This window comes from Atractosteus spatula, chromosome 2 (genome assembly GCF_055471065.1).
Source record: "Atractosteus spatula isolate fAtrSpa1 chromosome 2, fAtrSpa1.hap1, whole genome shotgun sequence".
Taxonomy (NCBI): Eukaryota; Metazoa; Chordata; class Actinopteri; order Semionotiformes; family Lepisosteidae; genus Atractosteus; species Atractosteus spatula.
In genome coordinates this window covers 58,643,338-58,667,359 of record NC_142707.1, presented here as the reverse complement: position 1 = coordinate 58,667,359, position 24,022 = coordinate 58,643,338, and the positions used below count along the sequence as shown (strand labels likewise).

Here is a 24,022-nt window from a genome sequence, read left to right as displayed (position 1 = left end):
CCTGACTGGCTTGGGCCAGACAGAGGCTGCGATGGACTCATCAGAAGTGGCATCAGGTCCTCTTCACGGATGAATCACTCTTCAGCCTGTTCCACGCAGAAGAGAGGGCCAGAGTGTGGTGGAGGAGGTGTTGCGTTTCTTTTTTCCATCAGTATATTTTGTAACTCTATCACAATCCATTAGGCTTTTATTTGAACAACTAAAGTTGTTTAAATTAAGGTTGTTTTAAAAAAATTAACATCAAGGTCCTAAGAGACATTAATATCTGAAGTGCCACAGTGTAGAAAGCAATGGTTCTTCACACATGTTCTTTTTGCACACATGATGGAATTTGTGTGAGGTACAGAGGGCATACATGTTCACAGTAAATCTGTGTCTTTTTAATAAGTAATTTTAAAGGTTTGTGAAGTCTGAAATGTTGCATATGTGAGCAGTTTAAAACATAGATATCTGGTTTAGATAAAAATGTCTTAATCCATGCAAATCACATTTGCATCACTCACAACCAATTTATGAAAAACCACTAAAGTTGTGAGCATAGAGATGATTTTGATTAATTATTGACTAATTGTTTTTGTTGATAGTTGCTTAAAGAGGCAATTGAAAGCACAAAGAAGTGCCAGGCAATGAGGGATCAGGAGTTGCAGCTGAAGAAGCAGGTAATGAGAAATCTTTCATCAATTCCATCTTTCATGTTTTGTATCTGACCACAGTTACTGACCCAAGCTGCTGAGTGGAAACTACAGGCTAATCTTCTGAAAGAGCAGGAGACAGTGATGAAGGCACAGGTGAATATCCACTGTTTGACAAAACACTTCTACGTCCTTACTGTACTGGATTGACTGCTTACACATTTCCCCACTTTAACAATGAAGGATTTTCCCCCACGTATAATGTGTCCTTTCAAGCATCCACAATTCATTTAATCAAATCATGTCCCATTCTGTTGAACGATAAATTATATATTCACATTTTATGTGGATGATTTTAATCACAACGTAAATGTTCAAACTGGACAAATAGATGGGTGAAAGAAGGTAAATGTCAGCAAAGCTGCAACAAAAATCAATATATGTAAAGATCTTTGAGTAAAAATCTTAAATGTTTTAATTGCATAAGTAAACATTGCATTAGTATTCAATCCATTTGCTATGGCAAATGCAAATTAGTTCAGGTGCACAGAATTAAGTCACACAATTATTTGAATGGCCTCTGAGTGCAATAGCATTGTTTCACATGATGTGTCTCTAAAAGGTCCCTAAGTCAGGTGAATTTTAAGCAAGTATTCAACCATGCTAAACAAGAGACTTTCAGAACAACTCAGGGATACAGGTTACAGTAGCCAATGCAAATATCAGGATATACAAAAAAATACAAAGACACTGATTTTGAATATTGTTAAGTTCATCATTAAGAAATTGTAGGATACCACTCAGACACTTCCTAGCTAAGACAGTGTCCCAGAAACTGAACTGTTAACCAAGGAGGAAATTGCTAACTGTGAGGTCAACGGTGAGGTCAAAGATTTACAAAATGCACGAGTCAAACCTTACGTTTACGAATAAGAGGCAAGAATGGAGCCTTTATTTAAAAAAATCTCAAATCTCACATGGATTGTGCAACAAAGTACTTAAGTAATACTACAAAAAAGAAGCAAAAGGTGTTGTGTTAAGACAAGACAAAGTTCAATTTTCTGGGTCTAAATGCAAAGCGTCATGTCTAGTCAAACCGAACACCGCACATCACCCGTCAACACCATCAAAGCTGGATGTTCTTGAGTGGCCTACTCAAAGTCCTGACTTGAAATCACCAACTAATTTGATAGAGCTTTGAGAAGAATAAGTGGTGAAAATTGTAACATTCTGGACTATTGGTAGAGACTTATCCAAAGAGATTTGCAGCTGTAACTGCCACATAAGGGTGGTAAATTGTTTGCAATCAGCACATTTTAGTTTTGTATGTTTATTTACAGTATTTGCTGACATTTATTTTTTGAAATCTTAAAGGTGTTCAGTTTCATCATTCCCATTTTCATTAACTTATTTGAAAGGTATGCTTTTTAATGTTTATTTTTGTCAGGTGATGTTCTGTGTGTTATTTTCAGTTTTCATTCTGATCTCATGTGTTTCCTGGCTTTCAATACACAGAACATATACTAACACAAATAGAAAATAGATGTAAGCTTGCTTTTATCATTTAATAAATAAAACATTTTTCCATTTATTTTACAGTTAATGCTAATAATAAAATTATTCTGTTTTGCAGAATCTCTTAAAATATCTTAGATTGCATAACCTGCTGTGAACACAATTACTGTAATTGCAATGGCAATTAACCTATAGGTAGGAGCTATTGTATAAGTGTAATATTTACTGCTGGGCATATGTAAAATACATTATTGAAGAATATTAGTATTATACCTTAGAGAAGGACAGACAAGAGTATGTGATTTCAATTTCAAGCTATATTGTCTTAATTTTTTATTTATAACATGTTATGTTTCAGCTTGGAACCTATACAATTACATTTTGCTGGTGTTCAGAATTTGTATTTAATAAGAAGCACTTAAAATATTCACAGGAGTGTTCTCCGATTCACCTAGTGAGAAAACAGGCATAGCAAGTAGGTCATTGATCCTTAGTACACTATTAAGCAATGTTGATTTTGTTGTCACTCTGTATACTCTATGAAAAAAAAACATGATTTGTGGGTTTTGACTTTAAAGATTTTTATTACAATCAGTTGTACATATCTGGGTAAGGTATTACAGAAGAATACAAATCAATTTCAAACAAAAATGTTACAGCACTAAAAATCAATCAAGGTTTTATTTAGCAAATGCACAACAATACAGCTTACAGCGGTGGTTGTCGGCAATGAAATGCTTTCATATAATTTTCATAAAATCATTAGTAAGGGTGAAAATGTGAGCTGTATTATATTTTCAACCATAAATGTTTAACACTCACATGTCTCATGCCTGTTGCAACTAATGCATTATTTTAATATAAAATTCGTGATGTTAATTTGGTTTTTCTAAGTGATAAAGTCAAATGTTAAGTGTTTTGAAAGTCTTAACACTTAATATATCTTAATATATTAAACATAATCTACTGATCTACTGATTCTACTGATACTCAAAAACATTAAAATGCAACAAATAATGGAACCAACTGTTGCAATTCTAATGCCTCTTGGTATATACTGTACAATGCTCATTTAATAACTGAAAAAAAAATAAGTGTAAAATGTGGTTGTACAAAATGAAACGTTTAACCTAAATCATATATTAATATTGCTTAACATTTACATTTAGTTTGCAACTTATTAGCCCAAACATTAACTCAACATTTTCTGTGTTAGTAACTAAAAGAAAAACAATTACACCCCCCATTCACTATTTAAAAAATATGTTTGACTAATTAAAGCAGAAGATATCATTTTAGACAGCAAATAGAAATCAAAGACATTGACTTGATAGAGGTTCAATGTGACCTATTTAATAAATGTACATTCAGAGGGTTTTTTGTGAACTCTGTAAGAAGCCTATAAATGAAGATATTGCATAAGGAGAAGAAAGTGAATAAAAATCCATAGAAAACAAGGTGGCTGGATAAGAGACCTGTTGTATACAGGTTCTGTGCCCTGCAATAGGCCCAGAATAAATTAGCCTTCGAACTCCTTACATGTCACCCTTCTTCTAAATAATTAAAAGAGCTCATTATATCTAGGCAAAAACTAAGATGCATACTATCTCCCCAAAACTTCCTGGCTGTGAAAACTTTAATGTACATGGAAGAGCCATGGCTGAGAAGCAATCTGCCCTAATTAAATCCTGGAAGTTGCATTCAAAAAGAAAAACAGTAAAGTACGTCTTGAGTATAGCATGCAGTACGTGTTTTTACACTGGAGTACATAGCGATTTTCCCAGTTGCAGTAAACTACAGACAAGTGCTTCATGTTAAGGGACATTGAAACCCAGAATGATACAGCGTTGCCAAGTGAATGTTTCTGACACTGTAAACAACAGGAACAGCAAATATTGTGTTATTTAATGTGCAAGCATTATTATTCAAGGTGACATATTTAAAACATTTAATGAACTATAATAGAATTATCAATGTAAATTGCAAAAGGAAATAAAAAAATATTTAATTACATTGTATTATTTATTAGTATTATAAAAAACAAAACAGACTTAAATAGGACTCGGAAATTATTAAAATACCAGGATATATCATAGGTTCTAAAGTATAACATGACCAGGTGTGTGTTTAGGTTTTATCCATCCATAGTAACAAATCATACTATGATATTATTACAGCCATTTATAAGCAATGCTATTTTCATTCAATTTCTGATTAACATAATTTTTGTCTTTTGATTAAACAAGGTCCAACAAAAATATCATGGATTCAGTAAGAATATGATCACCCTACTCAGCAATTTTATAATATGATTAATCGGAGAAAGTATGATACCAGCCGGTGTATCAATACCCATTGCTGAATTTGGATGCCTCCGAGAGCAAGACTTGTTCCATGTAGATCCTGGAGAGTACTGACACAAAAAGTATTACTGCAGTTCAGTTAAACACTTTGTGAGTCATTTTCAACAAATCACTATTCTGATTAAACTGTCAGGGATGAGTTTCCTGAGTTTCTTTTGATTTTCCACCTGTTAATTAACCAAGGAAGGGGAGGAGGTCAAAATTTAATCTTGCACTTCCTCTCTCCTACATTGATATACAGGTATAAATCAACTCCTACATAAAAACTCGCTGGTTGCCCATTACTCTACATCTTTACATCTACATCTCCATCTTTTTTAATATGCAGCATTCCTTTAGTCAGAGAAGGAAACATCTCTTGCACCAAGCATTACTAGAGCTGACCTCATTGCTACTGTGGTCCTGTACCTCTTCCACACTCCTTACTTGGATTTATCCTCATCCTCCCATCGCCATTCCTAGCAAAGCTGGACTGGGTGATCCAAAGAAATGTTCATTTCTTCCAAGCCAGGATAGAAGTACCTTTCTCACCATCTTAAACAAGCAGCTCTTCGACCTCACCCTCTCCAGGGAAAACAACTGGTTCCTAGCTCTTGCTATGATGTCGGCTGGTTCTTCCAGATTCTCCTGATGTCACTCCTAAAAATCTAAACAACTATGGCCAGATCTTCTTCCTCTGTCTCTCCTGAAATGTCAACTCCCCAATTTGCTGCTCCCACCTCTTGCACTTTTGCTCTCACCCCTCCTCCTCTCTCCATTTCTGGTGGAGTGTCCTACCCTATGGCCCTAGCCTATCTTTGCTGTTTTCGTCTTCCCAATCCATTTTCTACAGTCCCTCTAGGAGTGCCCCTTTCCCCAGTTGCTGACACTCACTCCAGCCACCACCAGCGTCAGTCTGCTCTGCGTCTAGTCCACCTTGTTCACATCCCTCACCATTTCTGGTGCCTGTGCTCTGTGTACAGCCCACTCGACCAGCCCAAACCTACTGTACCCCCCCACTGGTGTCCAGTTCAGTGTCAGCCCTCTTTTCTCCCCTCCCTTGCTTCTGCCAGCATTCATGGCTGCCTGGGCTCCCACGACAGGCATTCCTGAGGGGAATGTGAACTCCTACTCATCGACAGTGACTATTTCTTGAGCACATTCCCAAAAGGGGATCCACTACTGTATGTACATCACTACAGTGCTCAGTCTGTGATTCTCCCCTCTCCAGCTCCCCTATCTCTAGTCTTCTTTACTGCACCAGTCATTCCCTTTCCGATTCTCCCACCCTCATCACGATTAAAAAATGGTAAGGTCCCTGCTATACATTCAACTCCACCGGCCACATGCTTCACATTGCATTGCAGAATTGCTCCAGGTTGGTCCCCCAAAATTGACTACTGTGTTTTCACATTTTTTTTCTGTTCTTTATCTCACTTTAAGGTGCCAGAACAGTAAAAATTTTCCAAGGCTCTTCATGGATTTTCCTAAAAATCTTCCATTTAAAAGATCATTTCTTTGATTCTGAGATGACTCTTCTTATCCATTCCACACACTCAATTCTTTTCAAATGTATCAGTTCATTTAAGTTCAGAGATGATGTAGAAGGGTTTAATGTTTACTTTTTGGGGGATCATTCTTGAAGACAACTCTTAAAGCAAACAAAACATGACTATATTATTAAATTCCACTCCACCTTTCACACTCAGGTACAACGCCTGAGTTTCTCTCTTCTCAGTTACTTGAATTATGCTATGTGCATCATTCCACAGCAGTGCTCTTTACCTCCCGATTCCCATTTGATATCTTTGAAAAAATTCACCTGGGTTTCCGCAAGTAACCAATTTATAAATTGAACTGTTCATATCCCTGGGTACTCAAACACGATTGCTGTTTCTTTCTCATTCTCAATTTTAGAAATACAGGGTCTTTGCTGAATTTTGGATTTTTCCAGATGTGAACCAAGCAATAATGCTGATTTGTCTGTATTTGGAATCCAATTCTCAATGTCTTTCATCACTGTCTCTCAGGAAGCTATTCTCCAGAGTATCACACTCTACACTTTCTACTACTTAGTCTGCATGGAAAAAGTCCAGTGAAACCTTTCAAATTTCAACATCCTCTTCCCACATTTGACCTCCTAACTTTGCACTGTTCTAATAACAATTAGAATTGCTCTGTAAAAACTCACAGAAACATTCTACTTTAACCTAATCATTAGTCTTCTTTCTACTCAAATGATTCAAAAATGTTGTCTTCACCATGTAAAAACATTCCATTGAAATACTAACATACAGCATTTTCTTGCCTCCGAACCCTTTCTAGTTGATATGACTTTCAAAGCATTTAATCTTTCTCTATTCTGTGATTTCCTGCAATGCTCCAAATTTGTGACTGCAAATACTATCCACCCCCGTCTATACCCCTGTTTCTCAGACTTTTCTATCTGCTCTTATTTACACCTTAAAAGCTGCAAGACTGATCAGTTAAAGCAGGATGTTTACATTTACTATCTCAACTCAATTCTGGAATCAGTCCTGGTGAGTCTCTTCATTGCCACGATTCCCTTTGTTCACCCCATCAGCTATCTCATCTGATCCCTGGTTCATTAACAATAACCAGCAAATTCTTACTTGGCACTGTTTCCTATATTGCCCCCAGAGTGCTAACTAATTCTGCAGCCTATCATGAAATGCCAGTCTCCACCATCAAACCTTAGATCACTGATCTTTTAAAGCTTACCTCACATATGTCGAAACTGTTCCAGATACCCTACAGCTCATAATAAAATCTTTCATTAACAATTCTGCTATGGTGTTAAGGGGTACATTTTGGGGGCTGTGTCTTAGTTGAGCTTTGGTCAGCACTGTCATTTCCTTTGTCAGTTCAGTTAATACCAAAGTATTCATCATACTATGCCTGTATATTTGCTGGCTCGTTTCATTATTAGAACTTGATCATCTACTGAAATGGAAATGTGTTGTCCCAATTGCTTTAATTGTGTAAATTGTGTAAGTTGAGGAGCTGTAGACATTCATAGACTGTTCTCCTGTTTTTACATTTTATACATTTGTAATCAAAGAGAAAAAGGTTATTTTTAAAGTTGTAAACAACCTCATTTGAGTAAAGAATACAGATTTGTACATGGTTTGGTTTCTAAATATGTTCTATGTCAGTTATTTACAAGTTTTATTACTCACTTTTTGACATATCATTTTTCAACAGTGTTATTTAATGTATGTCTACCTGTATGGTTTCATTTAGTGGAGAGTATCATATTTTATTGATTAAAGCTATTATTTCAAATATTGTATGAAACTCTAATAAATGCCCCTTTTGCTGGGTCTTAGTTGTCTTTTTAGTGCTGTGCTCTGGAAATATTTTTTGTCTAATTCCTTTTTTAGTATTCCTTGGAGTTTCTTTCCATTCAGGTTTTATTTTTTCCATCTTTCTCCAGCTCACACTGTACTCTGAAAAGTTTGAAGAGTTCCAGGGGTCATTAGCCAAGAGCAATGATGTGTTTTCAAATTTCAAGCAGGAAATGGATAAGGTTAGTGCAACACATTTCAGTTCTGAAAAGCATGGAAAGGCTCATACAAACAGATCCCTTTAAATTTGTCTTAGGGCTGTATGACGTTTTAGCTGACATGTTTTAAAAATACATTACATCATGAATCAGCGTCTTTCGTTTTTAATACTCAGGTCCATGAAGTTGCCTCTATTGATTAATCTTATCCAACCTTTAGGGTAGTACTTAGTGAAAGCCAATATAGATTGATTAAAAAAGACACAAGTTAAGTAAAATCTAAAAGTATTATACAAAGCAAAAACAAGGATTGTTTTATTTTAGTAAACAGTTGTTAGTTCTCCTACCCCTTCCACTCACCCTTGCTAAAGACTGTAAGTTGCAGAATGTCTTCTTGTATCCTATCCTGTTTTTTGTCTAGGAGGTTGACTTTGAAATAATGCAGTACTCTTTGCAAAATCTAAAGAAAGTCATTAGGCAGTTTCAGTTCTAATTTTTTTCCCTTCTTAATGTTACAATGATTTTATGAGCAGCTTGTCTTCTACGTTACTGGCTTGTTTAAGATTATGTTAAACCATAATTATGAATATGAAAGAAGCTCATTGTAAAGAAACACTGGTAATAAAACCATCAAAAGTACAGTAGAAAGCAGTGATTGTGATCAAATCCTGGAAACAACACTGAAATTAAAATCACCTGTTGTAATTAGTGCAGAATAAATTTTGTTTATTTTTTTTAGCTGTCTTGTATATATGTTTTCTCTTTCACACTTGGTTTTGCAGATGACGAAAAAAATGAAAAAGTTAGAGAAAGAATCAACCGTCTGGAGGACTCGCTTTGAGAGCAGTAACAAGGCTCTTGTGGATATGATTGAAGAGGTGAGAAGTTTGATACTGTATATATTCAGGACTCAGCTGTCTAAAGGAAACAAATCTGATTTAGAATAAAAACCTCAAGTTTCGGTAGGAGAGAATCAAATTTAATTAATGTTGTGTTTAACTTCACAATTCTTGATACAGGAGAAAATCTGGTATAAGGACTGGTACAGCCCTTATTGTGTTTCTCCTATTTCTGCAGAAAGCTCTAAGGGACAAAGAGTTCGAATGTTTCTCACTGAAGATCCAGAGGCTTGAGAACCTGTGCCGGGCCCTGCAGGATGAGAGAACTACGCTTTACAAGAAGATTGCAGAAGTCCGGAATGTGAGAGAGGAGTCTAAGGAGAAAGAAGAAGTGGTGAAAGAAGAATTAACTGAAGAATTAACCTGGCCCAAAGAGCTGATAGCTTTGAAGGCTGAAGAAGCTCGCCTGCAGAACATAGCTGCCTCCTTCATGGTCTCCCATGTCTTGGAAGAGCCTCCTGAGAGTTCTGATAGCTTAGAGGACTCTGAAGCTTCAGAGGCCACATGTGCAAAGCCTTCTCAAGAGGCAGCAGAGTTAGGTAATGCAACCAAACCCGATCCAGTTCCTCCAATTTCTAATGGTAACCCAGAAGAACCTGACAACACCAAGCCATGTACCACACAGGAGAAGATGAACAGTGATGTAGAAGCAGTAGACTAATAATCAACCTGGAAATGGAAGTTAGATTCTGTATGACTGCCTAAAGTGCCTTTCCTTGTTTGATGCTATTATTCAAGTTGTTAGCCCAATAGTGGCTCAGTATTTTCTAGTACTACAACTAAGTTTTTTTCATGATTAATGTAAAATGAAAATGTTGTAATGGATTTTATAACAATTAGAGTGCAAAGTCTACCTAGGGCAGGAAGCAGTGTTAAGAACCTTAACTACAGGGACTTGTAGATGGGCTCACTATCCATAAAAAGTTTAAACTCTTAGAAAAGGCTTTTTATCAGAAAAGATTTGTATTTTCCAGTGAGACAATTGCTTTCTTCAAAACATATATTAGGAAAATGTACCTATTCACACACATTGTAGAATTTGAACAAATCTTTTTTGTTCAAATTAACAATAATAACCTCAAATTAATTGAAATACAGACTGAATAACCCATTATCTTAAAGCGGTTCTTGGACTAAAAGTTTTAGTAGCTCAAGTTTTGGTCTGCACAGGTATTATGTTGGATCTACCTTTTTGCTGTTTTAATTATTTTAGGTCTCTTTATTACATGTCATATATTTTCAACTAAGTTTATACTACTCCATTTTTACTTATTTTTGCCCTTGTTGACCTTCCTAGTGAACTCTGATTTCAGGATATACCCAAACATACGAAGGCAAAAAAGCCCCTTCGACACTAAGCCTTTGTTGCATTAAAGTTGCATACATAGTTTGTGTTTATACTAATACTGATTCTTTTTCTTTCCTTACAAGCATTCAGCAGTCCTGAATAACACTCCAAAACCACAAAATAACTATAATTAATAAGCAAAATATAACTTAAGGGACTTATACCTCTCCAATGAATACTGATCAGACATCCTTTGTTTTGAGTGGAGGGATGCTGTGCTTTTCTTCTGTGATAGCCTTTTTCAGGGAAATAACTGTGTTACTAGCAGCAACAACAAGCTGCTCCAGCCAGGGCACAGCAACAAGCATGATGTCAGGGACACTCATGTTGTCATGGTAACACATACTGCAGATTCAGTCGTGACATCAAAGGACTGGATACAGCAGGTTATTTATGGAGGTTGACAAAATGAGTGAAAAATTAAGCCTGTTTTTGTTGTGTTTGTATATGAGTTGGGTGCGAATGAGGCTGGGGGGAACAAAAAGGATGAAACTTGTAAAAACTGCAACAAAAAAACACAGCATAACGTTGCATGTGCCCCCACAGCATTTCTTTCTTGAAAGAAAAAAATATTCTGCTCCCACTTCTATTAGTGTGACTATATTTATTGTTATTATAAATAAAATATACAGCATTTGAGTCACACAGGTGTGATTTTTGTGCCACTACTCAGTCATTTATCCATTCAGAATACTGCTTATTCTACAGAAGGGCCTTGCATCTAGAGAGGAAGCATGGAGTATCCAATACAAACCTGTATGAACACAGAGATGGCATTCATACTCTGTACTGATGGCACCTTAGTCCAGAATCAAACCTCAAACCCAAGAGCTGGGAGACCCTTTTGTGTCTCCACTATAAGTATTTCAACTGGTGTCTTAAATTGGAGGGGAGGCTGATGTATGCTTCATGTATGCCCATACACATACTGTTTGGTGTTTATCTGTATGGCCAGCAGCCATATCACTCTGCAACTCACAATAAGCTTGGTCAGTACCTGGATGGGAGACCTCCTGGGAAAAACTAAGGTTGCTGCTGGAAGAGGTGTTAGTGGGGCCAGCAGGGGGCGCTCAACCTGCGGTCCATGTGGGTCCTAATGCCCCAGTTTAGTGAGGGGGACACTATACTGTAAACAGGCGCCGTCCTTTGGATGACATGTAAAACCTCTGGGGTCATTAAAAATCCCAGGGCATTTCTCGAAAAGAGTATGGGTGTAACCCTGGCATCCTGGCCAAATTTCCCATTACCCATTACCCTTACCAATCATGGTCTCCTAATTATCCTCATCTATGAATTGGCTTCATTACACTGCTCTCCTCCCCACTGATAGCTGATGTGTGGTGAGCATTCTGGCACACTATGGCTGCCGTCGTATCATCCAGGTGGATGCTGCACATTGGTGGTGGTAGAGGGGATCCCCATTACCTAAAGCGCTTTGAGTGGAGTGTCCAGAAAAGTGCTATATAAGTGTAAGCAATTATTATTATTATTATTATTATTATTATTATCTAGTTACTTTGTATCAACAGTAAGGAATATTGTACAGCAGTGTAGCACCATGAGACATGCAAGAATTAAGCCCAGAGCAAGCAGGTCAAACAGCATGTACTAGGTATGGCAAGGAAATACAAAAGCAATCTGGGGAGAAGGACACATACCTTCTGCTGCAAAGACGTTTATAAGATGCTGTCAATGTTTCAGTACACACAGACTTTAATACAGGACATGTATATTTGGTTAAAAAAAGATCTTATATAACCTAGCATTCATTAGATGAAAATATACAATATGAAAGGACTCTGTTAATACATGTCATTAAGATAGATGGGGATTATTAGGATACCATGATTGTCATACTCCCTATTTATCTGTCTGATATTATATCCAATATGTGGCATTGGGTGCCACACCAATGCTAGCACTTTCCTGATGTGAGCCTGACAGTACACCCCTTAAGCATCAAAATCCAGGCAATACGAAACACTTTACATGAACGTCAAGCTAGAGAGTTATACTCAAAATGGGGGGTAGAGACCTCTTGGAAGCAGTCCGTAAGAGAAGCAGGCAATCTAGCCAGTCAGAAAGCCAGCTCCACTGCAGCACCCTGATCTTGGTACAGGGGGGGACAACTAATTTGACAGGCAGGGTACCAGGGGAAATGGGAATGGAGTAGGGAAACACCAGAGACACAGGAGGGTGGGACCAGGGGCTCAGGATCCATAGCAGATTTGTCAGGGGCAGAGTTGTCAGGAGGATCTTCTACTAGACAAAAAAAAAACAAGACATCTTTAGGGAGTGGAGTTTCAGGGAGTGACTTGGTGGGGAGGTTAGGAAGATGATGTATACAGCGGCCCTGGGTCTGTTCAGAAGGAGAGAGGTTTTCAGGAGACAAAGATTCAGACTGTTATTTCATAGAGCAGTATGAAGAGCAGGTAGATCCTGGGTCTTTTTGTGAAAAACATTATCAGTGCACTTCTCAATAACAGCTGGCTGCTGCTCTGGGGTGAACTCAGCAGTAGCTTCAGTATCTTGCATAGAAAAGTGTATTTCGGGACTAGGAGGGCTCAGATCACTGGGTTTACTAAGGCTCCAGTTAGAGGGAGCTTTTTCATGCTACTGCCACGGAAACTCCGGGATCAGAGGGCAGAACTGGAAGAGGGCTTCCTTCTGCCACGGAAGCAGGAACAGGACTCACTGCACTGATCTTAGATGCTGCCAGCTTAATGACTTCAGCTGCGCGGAGAACTGAACTAGTTAGTTCGCTCAAATGTACCTTATTAGATCTTGGGGCTGAAGTTGGACAGGGAATATTACACAGCGTGTTGCTTTCACTTGACAATGAGAACACAGGACCAAAGCTAGGAAATGGAGCTTCAGTCAGAGCTAAAATCCTTAACAATCCTTAAAACACCTGGAAGTGATGGGAGTCTCCTGTCAATCGGTGTCCATGGCAACTGGGGTGAACCTGAATATTTCATTTTGTTTTACAACTTGAAAACCATGTAAAAGCACTTATAATACCGTTAAAGATGCATAAATATACATATTTTGGTTTAGCTTGCAAACATTCTGTTTCCCAAACCTTTATATGCAATACATACTGTAATAGTTCTTATTTGGGAATCTTAATTGGGAAATTCAGACCCTTTGAAGAAACTTCATATCCATTACAAAATACATAAGCACAACAAAGTTTGTAACAGTATTCATTTCAAGATTTTTTAACAATAACAAACATAGGAAGACATGTCCATGAATTATATTCAGAGTTTAGTGTTTGAAAATCAACTCTTTATAGAAGTTTAAGTTCCACTTTGAAGTTGTGGCCACAAGATGGGGCCTACTGTATGTATGAACAAAAATTATCTTTGCATTTAATGTCTTTTAATGTATGTCTTTATTCTACACAAGTTTCACCTAACTTCTACTTTGTATCCCTGAAAGGACATAAACATCTTAAAATCCTAAGAATTGATATATTGGGGAAATTATTCTTTTTCTATAATGATAATCATTGATAATTATAAAATTAAATTTTGAATGGAATTTCTATTTTATTTTTTTAAAGATGCAAAGTAATAAAACAAATGTTTATACTGGCAATAAGAAACACATGCAGTAACTTTGTTTATACTGTAGATTATAGAGAGAAACATTATTTTCAGATCTTTAGGACACCAGACATTAGACAAAAATGAACCTTCTGTGAACTCGCATCTCCTTTTATCTGTCTTTAACACCAAATGACAAGCAAAAAGAGTAAACATGTTAATTGTAATTTTGCAAAAGGAAGCATAAAACAAGAAAAAAGCCTGTTTAAAAAATCTCAGCAGTGGTCTTACTAAGGAAATAGACATAGAGCTTAACAGTAAACAGGTCAGAGCACATAGAGCTGTACTGGACACAGATTTCTGGCAATCTGGTGCTCTCTTTCCACTTCCTGGGTGACTTTTCTTTATTTAGACTTAAGAATACAACATATGGAGAGTAAGTATGAGAACCAGGATAACATGTGTAAATCTGAGAATATGGGTCAATAGGGAGCTGAACTAAACATCAAGTAGGAACAGGGTGTACAGAGTATTTTAAACCTTGAACACCTGAACCTGAGCTCAAGAAGTGGACCATCAACTCAATCACCTGCTTTCTCCTCCAAATAAAGAGACATTAGATTTAGCTTCCCAGCATCCCCTGCTTACCTGCCCTCCACCATTTATGTCTTCACTGTCCTCCCAGCCACATCTTGGCTCATCTCACTAGAGAAAGAAGGACCACTTTGTCCATACAGCCGGATTGTCACCCCTTTAGCAAAACTAGAAGTCCACAAAGCATGAATCAATTACCTCTTGGTGGATGGTCTATAACCCCAGAAGGTGATTTTTTGTTTTGCTCTCAGAAATCCCCAACATTTCAACAATTATGTTAGAGTTACAGTCTTCAGGTGTATGTTTATATCATGAAATAATACAATGTTCTACAAAAAGTCAATGTTTTGTGAAAAGAAGTCCAGCCTCCACAAATAAAAAAAAAATGCCCCTCTGAGGATGAATAAAGTATTCTGAATGGAATGGAATGGAATTGAAATGTGTCTGTGGCTATCAATTTTAAAAGCCCTTTAAATTAGTTTTCACTTCTGTGTACTGTATTCACTAAAGAGGAGTCATTTTGTCAGTATAATTTATGCCAGAAAAGCAGCACAAAATTTTTATTTAAAATTTTCACAAAAAATTAACTACCTGAGTGTGAATAAATTTATTCCTTATGTTTTCTGGAAATCAATTATTTATGATAACTAAGACTTTGATGTGTACAATACTATTAAGATTACAGATTATATAAGTTTTAGATTTTTCAACAAGACATTATCCAGTCCATAATTCACTGTTACATGCTGTTTTTTGTTCCTATTTCATTGAAAACATTAACAAATCTGGATGGCACTGTAAGTGCACAATCTCTGTTTAAGGTTAACAAAGTCAAGCTCCTTTTAAGTGAAACCCTGACAATACTAAAAAATCCTGCCAAAGTAGTATGTCAATGTAATGAATGTATGCATTAAACTGATATCTTAGGTTAATTAAGGGCATTGGGGATAATATTCTTGTGGGAAAACACTACAATTCAATGTCTTACATGGTCCTGCAAACAATTACTGCCACACTTTTACCACCACAGTATTTTGTTATACTAAATCAGTCTGATTTTATTAAGACAAAAATGGTCCACAGTTTGCAAGTCTTTTCCTCTTTTATGAGAATTATGAGTTTGTTAAACAGTAATTAATCAGCTTTGTGATTATCTAAACAGTGATATTATTTTACATCATGGAAAAGGCATACCAAGTCTCTGTTCAGTCTACATTAAAAAAAATGTTTTTAATTTTCTTCACACCTGAAGAAGTATCCACTGCCAAAACATTGTGTCTCTTTTCTTTTCAGTATGGAATAAACCTTTACGTGTTCCTTTTCAAACTGATACTGACTGCTTCTTGTAATGATTGAATTATTCATGGAACCATATTTTCACTAGGAGATGATTACTTCATTGAATTTAAATAAGAAGAACAAAGTGTAATGAAGAAAATTAAACCTTAACAGGTCTCACATTTTAATAAAACATGAAGCATGTTTATGAAAAAAAAAATGAAATGCTTCTTTTAATTTCCTGGAGCTGTTTTAAGTATTTTTATTTCTATTGTAATATAATTTTAAAAAGACAAATAACTTCTTTTTTACATATACGATTAAGGTCTACCTCCCTGCATTTTCGTGTTGTTCTCCCTCATGCAATATTTTTGGTTTGGGCCTCATAACGAAGTCTTCTGTGGTTTCATTGGTTCACTTCCAGGATTCCAATGAAAAATAAACAGACACATCAAATGCTGTGATTGCTTTTTATTGCCCATATCCCTGCAATGGAAAATTACCAATAATAACACCTACCCTACCAAAAACACACCGTACGAGAGATGACCACTTGCAAGCAGACTGCAAGACTTTAAATCTTCACTGTAGAAAAGTGTTAGGATGTTGCGAAGAAACATTCCAGGTGCGTAAACAGCTCTAGCAGCAGATGAAGAAGCATGATGCTACTGTATATTTTTCAGAACACCGCAACCTGTTCTTTCAGCTCTGCAATGAAAGGAAAGACAGCTCTGGAAAAATGAATCTACAATCTGATAAGGGACAGAAAGTAATACAAATGGAGTGGATTACATTTTTATGATGGTGAATATTCTTTATTTAAAAAAAACAATGAATTCCTTTATTGAGTTTTTTACATAATTTCTCCAAGTTAGAAAAAAAATAAGAATGTGAGAGCTGAATGGGTGGTCAATTCAAATCATTCACATTCTTACTGCATTTTAAATATTCAAAAATGTTAAAGAAACAAAAAATAGACACAGGAACTAAAAAACTGATGTGCACAAGTCAAGCTTGTCATATAATTTTAAACATTTTTAATCGAATTACAGTTATAGTCCTGCGTTTAAAAAAATAAAGTGCCCTCACACGTCACACAAAATAGTCTCTAAGCTTTAACTAGCTTTATATTAGCAGTCTTGCCTTTCTACATTCATGTGGGAGATGACCATCCTCATACTGAGCTAGAACATGTACAGAGAAATTATATATAAAGATGCAATTGCAGTAAAAAATTGTTTGCTTTTTCGTGACCTCAGGGTTTAACAAAATGCTTTGTTTTGCTTAGTTTTGTTAGCAAAAGTCTTTTTGTTAAACCTCTTTGGTCACAAGAAAGAAAATTATATGCTACTGGAATTACAACTGCGTATGGAAACCATAAACCTCAATACCTTTAGCACACTAATAAAAACATAATGAAGTACATACTAAATATTATTAAAGGTTGGGAAGTCCCCATATCACCATATTAATTTTAATGTTGTTTCTTCATTATTAAAGCTTCAAATAATCGTACAAGTTAAATTTACATACAGTAAGTAATTTAAATAATTATCTGGTAGCAATTAATTTTCTCATGTGGATTTAAGATTTTCTAAGATTTCTAAAAGGGATGAAAAAAGAGTGTATGACCCCTTTTCTTTCAGTATTTGAGTGTCTATTTCTCTCTTTTAGGTTCCAAGTTGGAGGAAAAAAAATATTATTAGATGTTTTTCTATGTAATCTATTTTTTCATTAACCATGATGAAAACAGATAAAACCCCTACAATACAGAAAATAAAAATGAAAAAAAGTATATTTTTGCATTTTACTGCATATTTAATTAATAGAAAATGGGTTTTCAAAATTAAATAACTTTACAGCATAAAGTTTGTGAAAAGATATCAGTCTACTGAGACTCTGTGTAATCCTCTTATAAAAAGTTAACAACATGTTAACACTATAGTTCTATGTTAACACACATAGAACATAAAAAAAATTGGCAAAGATTTTTTTTTCTAATGAGGAATCTCCCCCATTGGCTTACTTGATCTTTGGCATTAGATTCAGATTTAAATTGTCCTAGCCTGTATTTGTTTCACATTTAAATTTATCTTCCCATTAAACAGTCTATAACATTTCACATGTACAGCGTATAAATTATGACCTTTTCAACCTGTTATAATGAATAAAGAACAACAGACAATACTGGAGTAATAAGAAGAAAAAGAAAACATTTATGAAAATAAGGAAAACTAAGTAAAAAACATTTTACAGACTAAATGCCTTTTCAATATGCCCATTAGTTAGTGACACACAATGAAATGAGAAATGTATCTGCCACAGAAAGGAAACATTATTTCCACATAACATAATCTCTCTTTGAACTAAGTTTCTTCCAGAAGCAAACTATACAATCTCATAACTATACTGAAATGCATTTCAACAGAACATTTAGTATTTCCTCATATAATTTAATGCTAGGAACTCAAATAACACTTTAGCACAACCGGATTATTTCATAAAACTGTGAGCAACATCAAAAAGGTGTTTTGTGATGACCCCAATGCCTGTTGTAATGTGTTACAGGGCTCTAAAATAATTAATTGCAACTGTGGAGCTCATTAAAAATACCAGAGGAAAATTGTCCAAATTAATGAAAAGTAGCATCCTATACAAGTCATGAAACAAGGTTAAGGAGAATCTGAAGGAAAGAAAAGTCCAGCTAACTCCACTTTGAACTTGAATTGAAAATTCAATTGAAAAATTCTACAAGTATTAATCAAAGACACAGATTTGTAAAAAGTAAAACAATACATACGTATGATCTGTATTGTGCCCTTTACACAGTTTAATGAAAGTAAATAATATCTCTGAAACCTGGACGCAGATTATTTTCAATTTTCCTCTCTTACAGATCTTTCTCTATCTCAGATTACTCTTATCTAAAAAACAAAGACTCCCAGAGCCAGTCAAAAATTTTAAAATCCAAACAACCATTTAGCACTGGTTTTAATTACCTTGCAAGAAGAATACAATACTATTTTAATATACAATACAGATTTAAAAAAAACACATGGGAAACAGTTGAGAATTATGGGTCTCTTCCCTGAAAGATTCTGGTACTAATGACTTCAGCTATTAAAACACAGCAGTTACTAGCGCAGGTGATTATATATGCTTAAAAACAATCAGATGCTTCGATAATCATTCTCTACTTATTCCTAAATGAATGAATCAACTAAATCACTTTTTGGAAAAATAAAAAACAATAGCAGACTTTCACAGAGAAATGTGTAGCTTTGATCTGTCCGTGGATAGATATATTTGGGATATAAATGCAGAAAGAAAGTCTTCCACTAATAAGCAATGACTGAACATATTGTATATAACTCAGCCATTAGCCAAAGCTCAGCCTTCGCACATTCGAAAAATTACAATCTGAAGAATTCAAGTGAGTGATGATATTAAACATAACTGTGTTTTCTGCATACTGCTCGTTTAAAGCCTGCAACATGAATAAGACAAAATCATTTTTGATAAAAATATTAACAGGACATACAGGCTTGTTTGCATGATCATAGATAACTTTTTAATGATGATTCCTTAAAACATTAAGGAATCATAGAGTTTTAAAACCTTTTTAATGATTAATAAAGACTGAAGGACCACGAAAAGAATGTTAGAAATGAATTTGGGGTACCTGTTTCAAGCCAGTGCCTGCTGTGTTTCAAAACACTATTACAATATTTTTCACATAAAAAGTTAACCTCATAGCAATCAGCATAAAAAATGCAACATTACAGTATCACTGCTTGTCTATAGCACCTCCTATTTTAAAGTGGACCTTACATCACAAAATCCTTTTTCAAAACCTGCTTGCCTGGGGCACTTATTGTACATATACAGTAGGCTTGTTTTACAGTTTGATCATCATTCCACTTCATTTACAGCATTCTATTCATAGAAAAAAAAGCCTTAGAATTCATGACTGCCTGAATGTCTTAGTTGTCACAGAACTCTGCACAAAATCTAAATAATGACACAAAGTCAAATGTAATATACAAAACTATGTATGAATATTTGATTTTGATTTTTTGTTTCCCAGAAAAAGAGGAAACATTTCCCAGAGCAGATCTCGATTCCCCTTCAAGAAATCATTCTCAAGAAAATCTGAAAGTCATTGGCCAATTAGGAAATATTCTTAAAGGTTCATTAACAATCATGTGACCACTTAAAGAAAATTGACGAGTCTGAAGAAGATGCTTCTGATTTCTGCTGCTTTAAAAAATAATTGTTTGTATACTGACAAGCTGTCTCTTTAAGACAAAAAGCAATGAGTACCACAATGTAAACATTTAAAAAAGAAAAAATGCGTAAATTGTAAACTGGCTCATAATTGCTGTAGAGAACTCTCTCATGAGAAGATTGTAGCCAGCATACCCCCAAACAATTGAGCAAGCGCAGCTGAAATGAGGTGGTTTTGGGTCAGCTAAGGTTCCTTCGGCTTGCCTTGCAAAAACAACCCAAGGGACTTGTCAGCCAGCCATGAGCTTGCACCGATGTCAGGAGAGTTGCAATAGTCCTCTGATCAACGTTACCTCTCCTCTAAGATACTGCGGAGCATGAAGCTTGGCAAATTGTGAGCAGACCAACAGTAGGAATGGTGGAGTGCATGCAGGTCCTTGTCCCCCACACATTGAAACAGGGGTCCTGACTCTCTGTGGTCATTAAAAATCCCAGGGTGTTTCTAGAAAAGAGTAAGGGGGTTACCCCGGCGTCTTGGCCAAATTTCCCATTGGCCCTTAACAATCATGGCCTCCTAATAATCCCCGTCTATGAATTGGCTTCATCACTCTGTTCTCCTCCTCACTGATAGCTGGTGTGTGGTGAGCGTACTGGTGCACAATGGCTGCCATAGAATCTTCCAGGTGGGGGCTACACACTGGTGGTGGTGGAGGAGAGTCCCCATTACCTGTAAAGCGCTTTGAGTAGTGTCCAGAAAAGTGCTATATAAGTCTAAGGAATTATTATTGTTATATTTGTGAGTGAAGCTGATTAAAAAGTGGTGATTCCAAATTGGCAAAACATAAAAGATAAATACCTGACTGTAGCAAATCTTACATAGAGAGAATATTACTGGTTATTCTATTTTTCAAGCAGAAAATCAAATAATGAATTCAAATGATATGTTGTTCAGAGGATGAAACTCTCCTTTTCCTTCCTTATTCAACATCCAAACCCTCTTTTGAACATGGCTATTTTCCTGTAATTTTTCTTTGTTAAAATTTGTTAAAAGTTCAATTTGCAGGCAGCACCACAGTTTTTAACATATTTAAATCCTATCACAGCATCTCATCACTAGTTTAAGAGTTTTTAGTGTGGTGCTCTTCCAAACATGGAGTGTGCAACAAAGGTGATGTTCTGCTTGAAAATGTTTGTCGAAAAAGGTTTCAAAGAAACAAAAACGAAAAACATTTCAAGAAATGTGTACTGAAGTTATCCCATTATACAGAAACAATAGCTAGAATACCATGGTAATAAGGTACATGCTACAAACACAATTGAATTCCACTAGTTCTTCAAATGATGAGGACTTTTAGCTGAGCATGCAGATGGATTATTGCACTAAGATAAAATACTGATCAAACACCTAGCAAAGCCCAAGTTCAAAGTAACTACAGATGTCTCTTCACTAACTACATATTCTTATTACCTTAGACCCTCAGAAAAAAGTTACTTCACTAACTACCAAGTTGTGGTTGTGAAACAGGCAAATAAAACAAAATAAAACTTTCTCTCAGTTCACCATCTTTACAACCAGAGACATAATGTTTTTTAGGGTCATTAGCTAAAATATTTGGAATCTCCTTTGAATAACAAACTGTGCCTCAAAGAGCAGGAGGAATGGAATAGTTTCAACAGTAAGTAACATCTCATCCACATGCTTTTGAAATATTTGCAGACTCATCCTATCTCCTATTTTCAAGCATGATTGCCCTCAATTTAAGTTGTGATGTGACCAATGTTCTATGGGATTGAATCGAATGTACCAGTTCCAACAGCCTCAAACAGGGATGATACCTGAGGATTGTTCAGGTTAGGGAAGGTGACTGAAGTCTGTCTGACCTTCTGCAAACTAGATATTCACTGCCTATCCATTTGACCAGGGAGTTCCTAATACTTTGGATAGACAGTGCAGATTTTCTTATAGTAACTCAAAGCTCAACTGCACACTTGTTTTTTTTTTCCTTTATAATCTGAATATTTGGCAAATGAGACAGATACAAAATCTAATCCTTTCAAAAGTATCCTACAGTTGTCTGGATTTCAAAGGCTTGGTTTCTGCTGAGTAGTAGGACACCACATTATATTTTAATTCAATATTTTTTTAAGAACAGGCTTTGGAAGGTGTACTGCATGTGGTCTGCACCACACAACAGCTAGAAAGAAAAGAGTCCAAAATGTATAGATTCTACAATAGTATTTCCTCAACTATTATTCCTACAACACAATATTATAATTACTGCAACAGATTGTTCTACACAGTAGTACTTAAAGCGCATTTGATGCAACAAATCTGTTAATTCTGAAGATTTCCTAAAGGTAAAAAAGGTGGTCTTATCAAGTTTATTGCTTCCAATGGATGAAAACACTAACATTAGCGTCCTTAGAAACATGTAATTTCACATAAATTCTGAAATTTTTGTAAAGTGTGTACCAGAGCTTAAGCAAGCTTAGTGCAATAAACTGTGGAGCACGCTGTTTTCTCAACAACAAAATGCAAAAGACGTTTTGTCAGTGGTTATACATGCAAAATGTAGCATCACTCCAACAAGGTTCCAAGACTTTATGTCAGACATACAGTATTAGTAACCCAGTAATTGAGCACTGGTTAGACTGTTAGGCCTAAAGATGATCAAACTGGTGCCTTATCAGTTCCATATCCCCTGCCTCTTACACACTAAAAATAGTAGCAGAGTAGCAGTGTAAATGGAGGCTATCAGTGCAAACTCTAAAATCAGTGTGTATCAAAAAGGCAAAACAGATTTGTCCACATTTATTTCACTTTCTAAACAACCGTTCTTAACGTATTGCGCATTTAAGATTTCCTCAGGTTCAGACGTTAAACCCTTCCATTCCACTCCACTTCTTTTTGTCTGCATGCTGTCAAACAGTAAGAAAGCATGTGTCTTTCTAGTACAGCGAAATGCTTATTTTTCAGATTCTTCATACAGTGCTGCAAAAACGACAGCTGTCCTGCATCTCCAAGAACAACATCTGCTCCTAAAAGTAATGAGTAAGACTTTTTTTTTCTTCAGTTTATGAATGTGTCTGTTTAGATAAAAAATTGAAGAATGTGAATAAACAGACCAACGCTATGACATGGAGCCTACACACTCTTATTTGCCTTTACTTCAATTTAGGACTTACTCAGCCTTGCTCTGTGCAGTTGTGACGAAAGTAAACAAAAATGACAAAGGAACAAACAGAGGTTACATCCACAATGAAAAGCATAAAGAAACAAAAAAAACAAGCTGTGGAGTTTCAGCTGTGGAGCCCTTTTTCACAGACCTGAAGGCAGCTCCCCAGCCAAAATGTTGTATTTAATCATCTTTCCTTTTACTTTTCAGTGCAGAATTAACCACTTGCATCTTCCTTTGCACTTTGAATGCTGACACAGCTCCCCACACTAAACTCTTCACACAAAATATTAGATCAGTACTAGTTTTTCTGTAATAGGGATTTCTGTGGTGCTGTGTAAGCTAAAAATACTAAGAAAAAAAATATGATTGATGAAATATGATTCAGCCAAATCATATAATTTTAGGAGATTATTTTATTGTTTTCCTAAAATCTACAGGTCAATTTATTTTGTACAGCTGAGTTATGTGGACCATCAACTAGATTAGTTATTATATTCACTTATAATCAGCACTTTTTTATAAGCCCACACAGTTTGGATATACCAATTGTTTTAAAATGCTGCTGTTCCTGCACAGGAGAAAATGACAGAGGTGTACATGTGACTCTGACATGCCCAGTGGCAGAGCCATTAATTATATCAAGTTGGAAGCTGCACAGTTCCTCAAAAAAAACACACATACTGTTTGGAGAAGCAAAAGCTCTCTCAAAAAATGTCACTCAACACCTGCACACGAGCAGCAGGTTATGAGAGACACCGGTTGCTGAAAGCTATCAGACCCCTGACACAATCCCAACCCTTCCATTGTAGAATTCTGCCAATTATCTGCCATGTCTTGGTCAATTCTGGCATCATAGGCAACTAGTGATATGGCCTAGACTCAAACTAGTGATGTCTAGATCACAGAGGCCAGTCTACTCCAAGCAAGAGTG

At 35.9% G+C, this 24,022-nt stretch overlaps 1 protein-coding gene across 2 annotated transcripts in view; it reads left to right on the top strand.

Annotated features, from left to right (window-relative positions):
- Positions 1 to 10,905, top strand: part of txlnba (taxilin beta a) — a 36,773-nt gene extending 25,868 nt beyond the window's left edge. Inside the window, exons 7-10 of one of the 2 annotated variants that reach the window (XM_088928724.1) lie at positions 714 to 788; positions 7,947 to 8,039; positions 8,798 to 8,893; positions 9,093 to 10,905. In XM_088928724.1, coding sequence (XP_088784850.1) covers positions 714 to 788; positions 7,947 to 8,039; positions 8,798 to 8,893; positions 9,093 to 9,575 — 747 coding nt within the window. In that variant the 3' untranslated portion in view covers positions 9,576 to 10,905. Of the gene's footprint in view, positions 1 to 584; positions 660 to 713; positions 789 to 7,946; positions 8,040 to 8,797; positions 8,894 to 9,092 lie in introns of both variants that reach the window. The other variant, XM_088928734.1, reaches the window with a different exon arrangement.
- Positions 10,906 to 24,022: the final 13,117 nt, after the last annotated feature.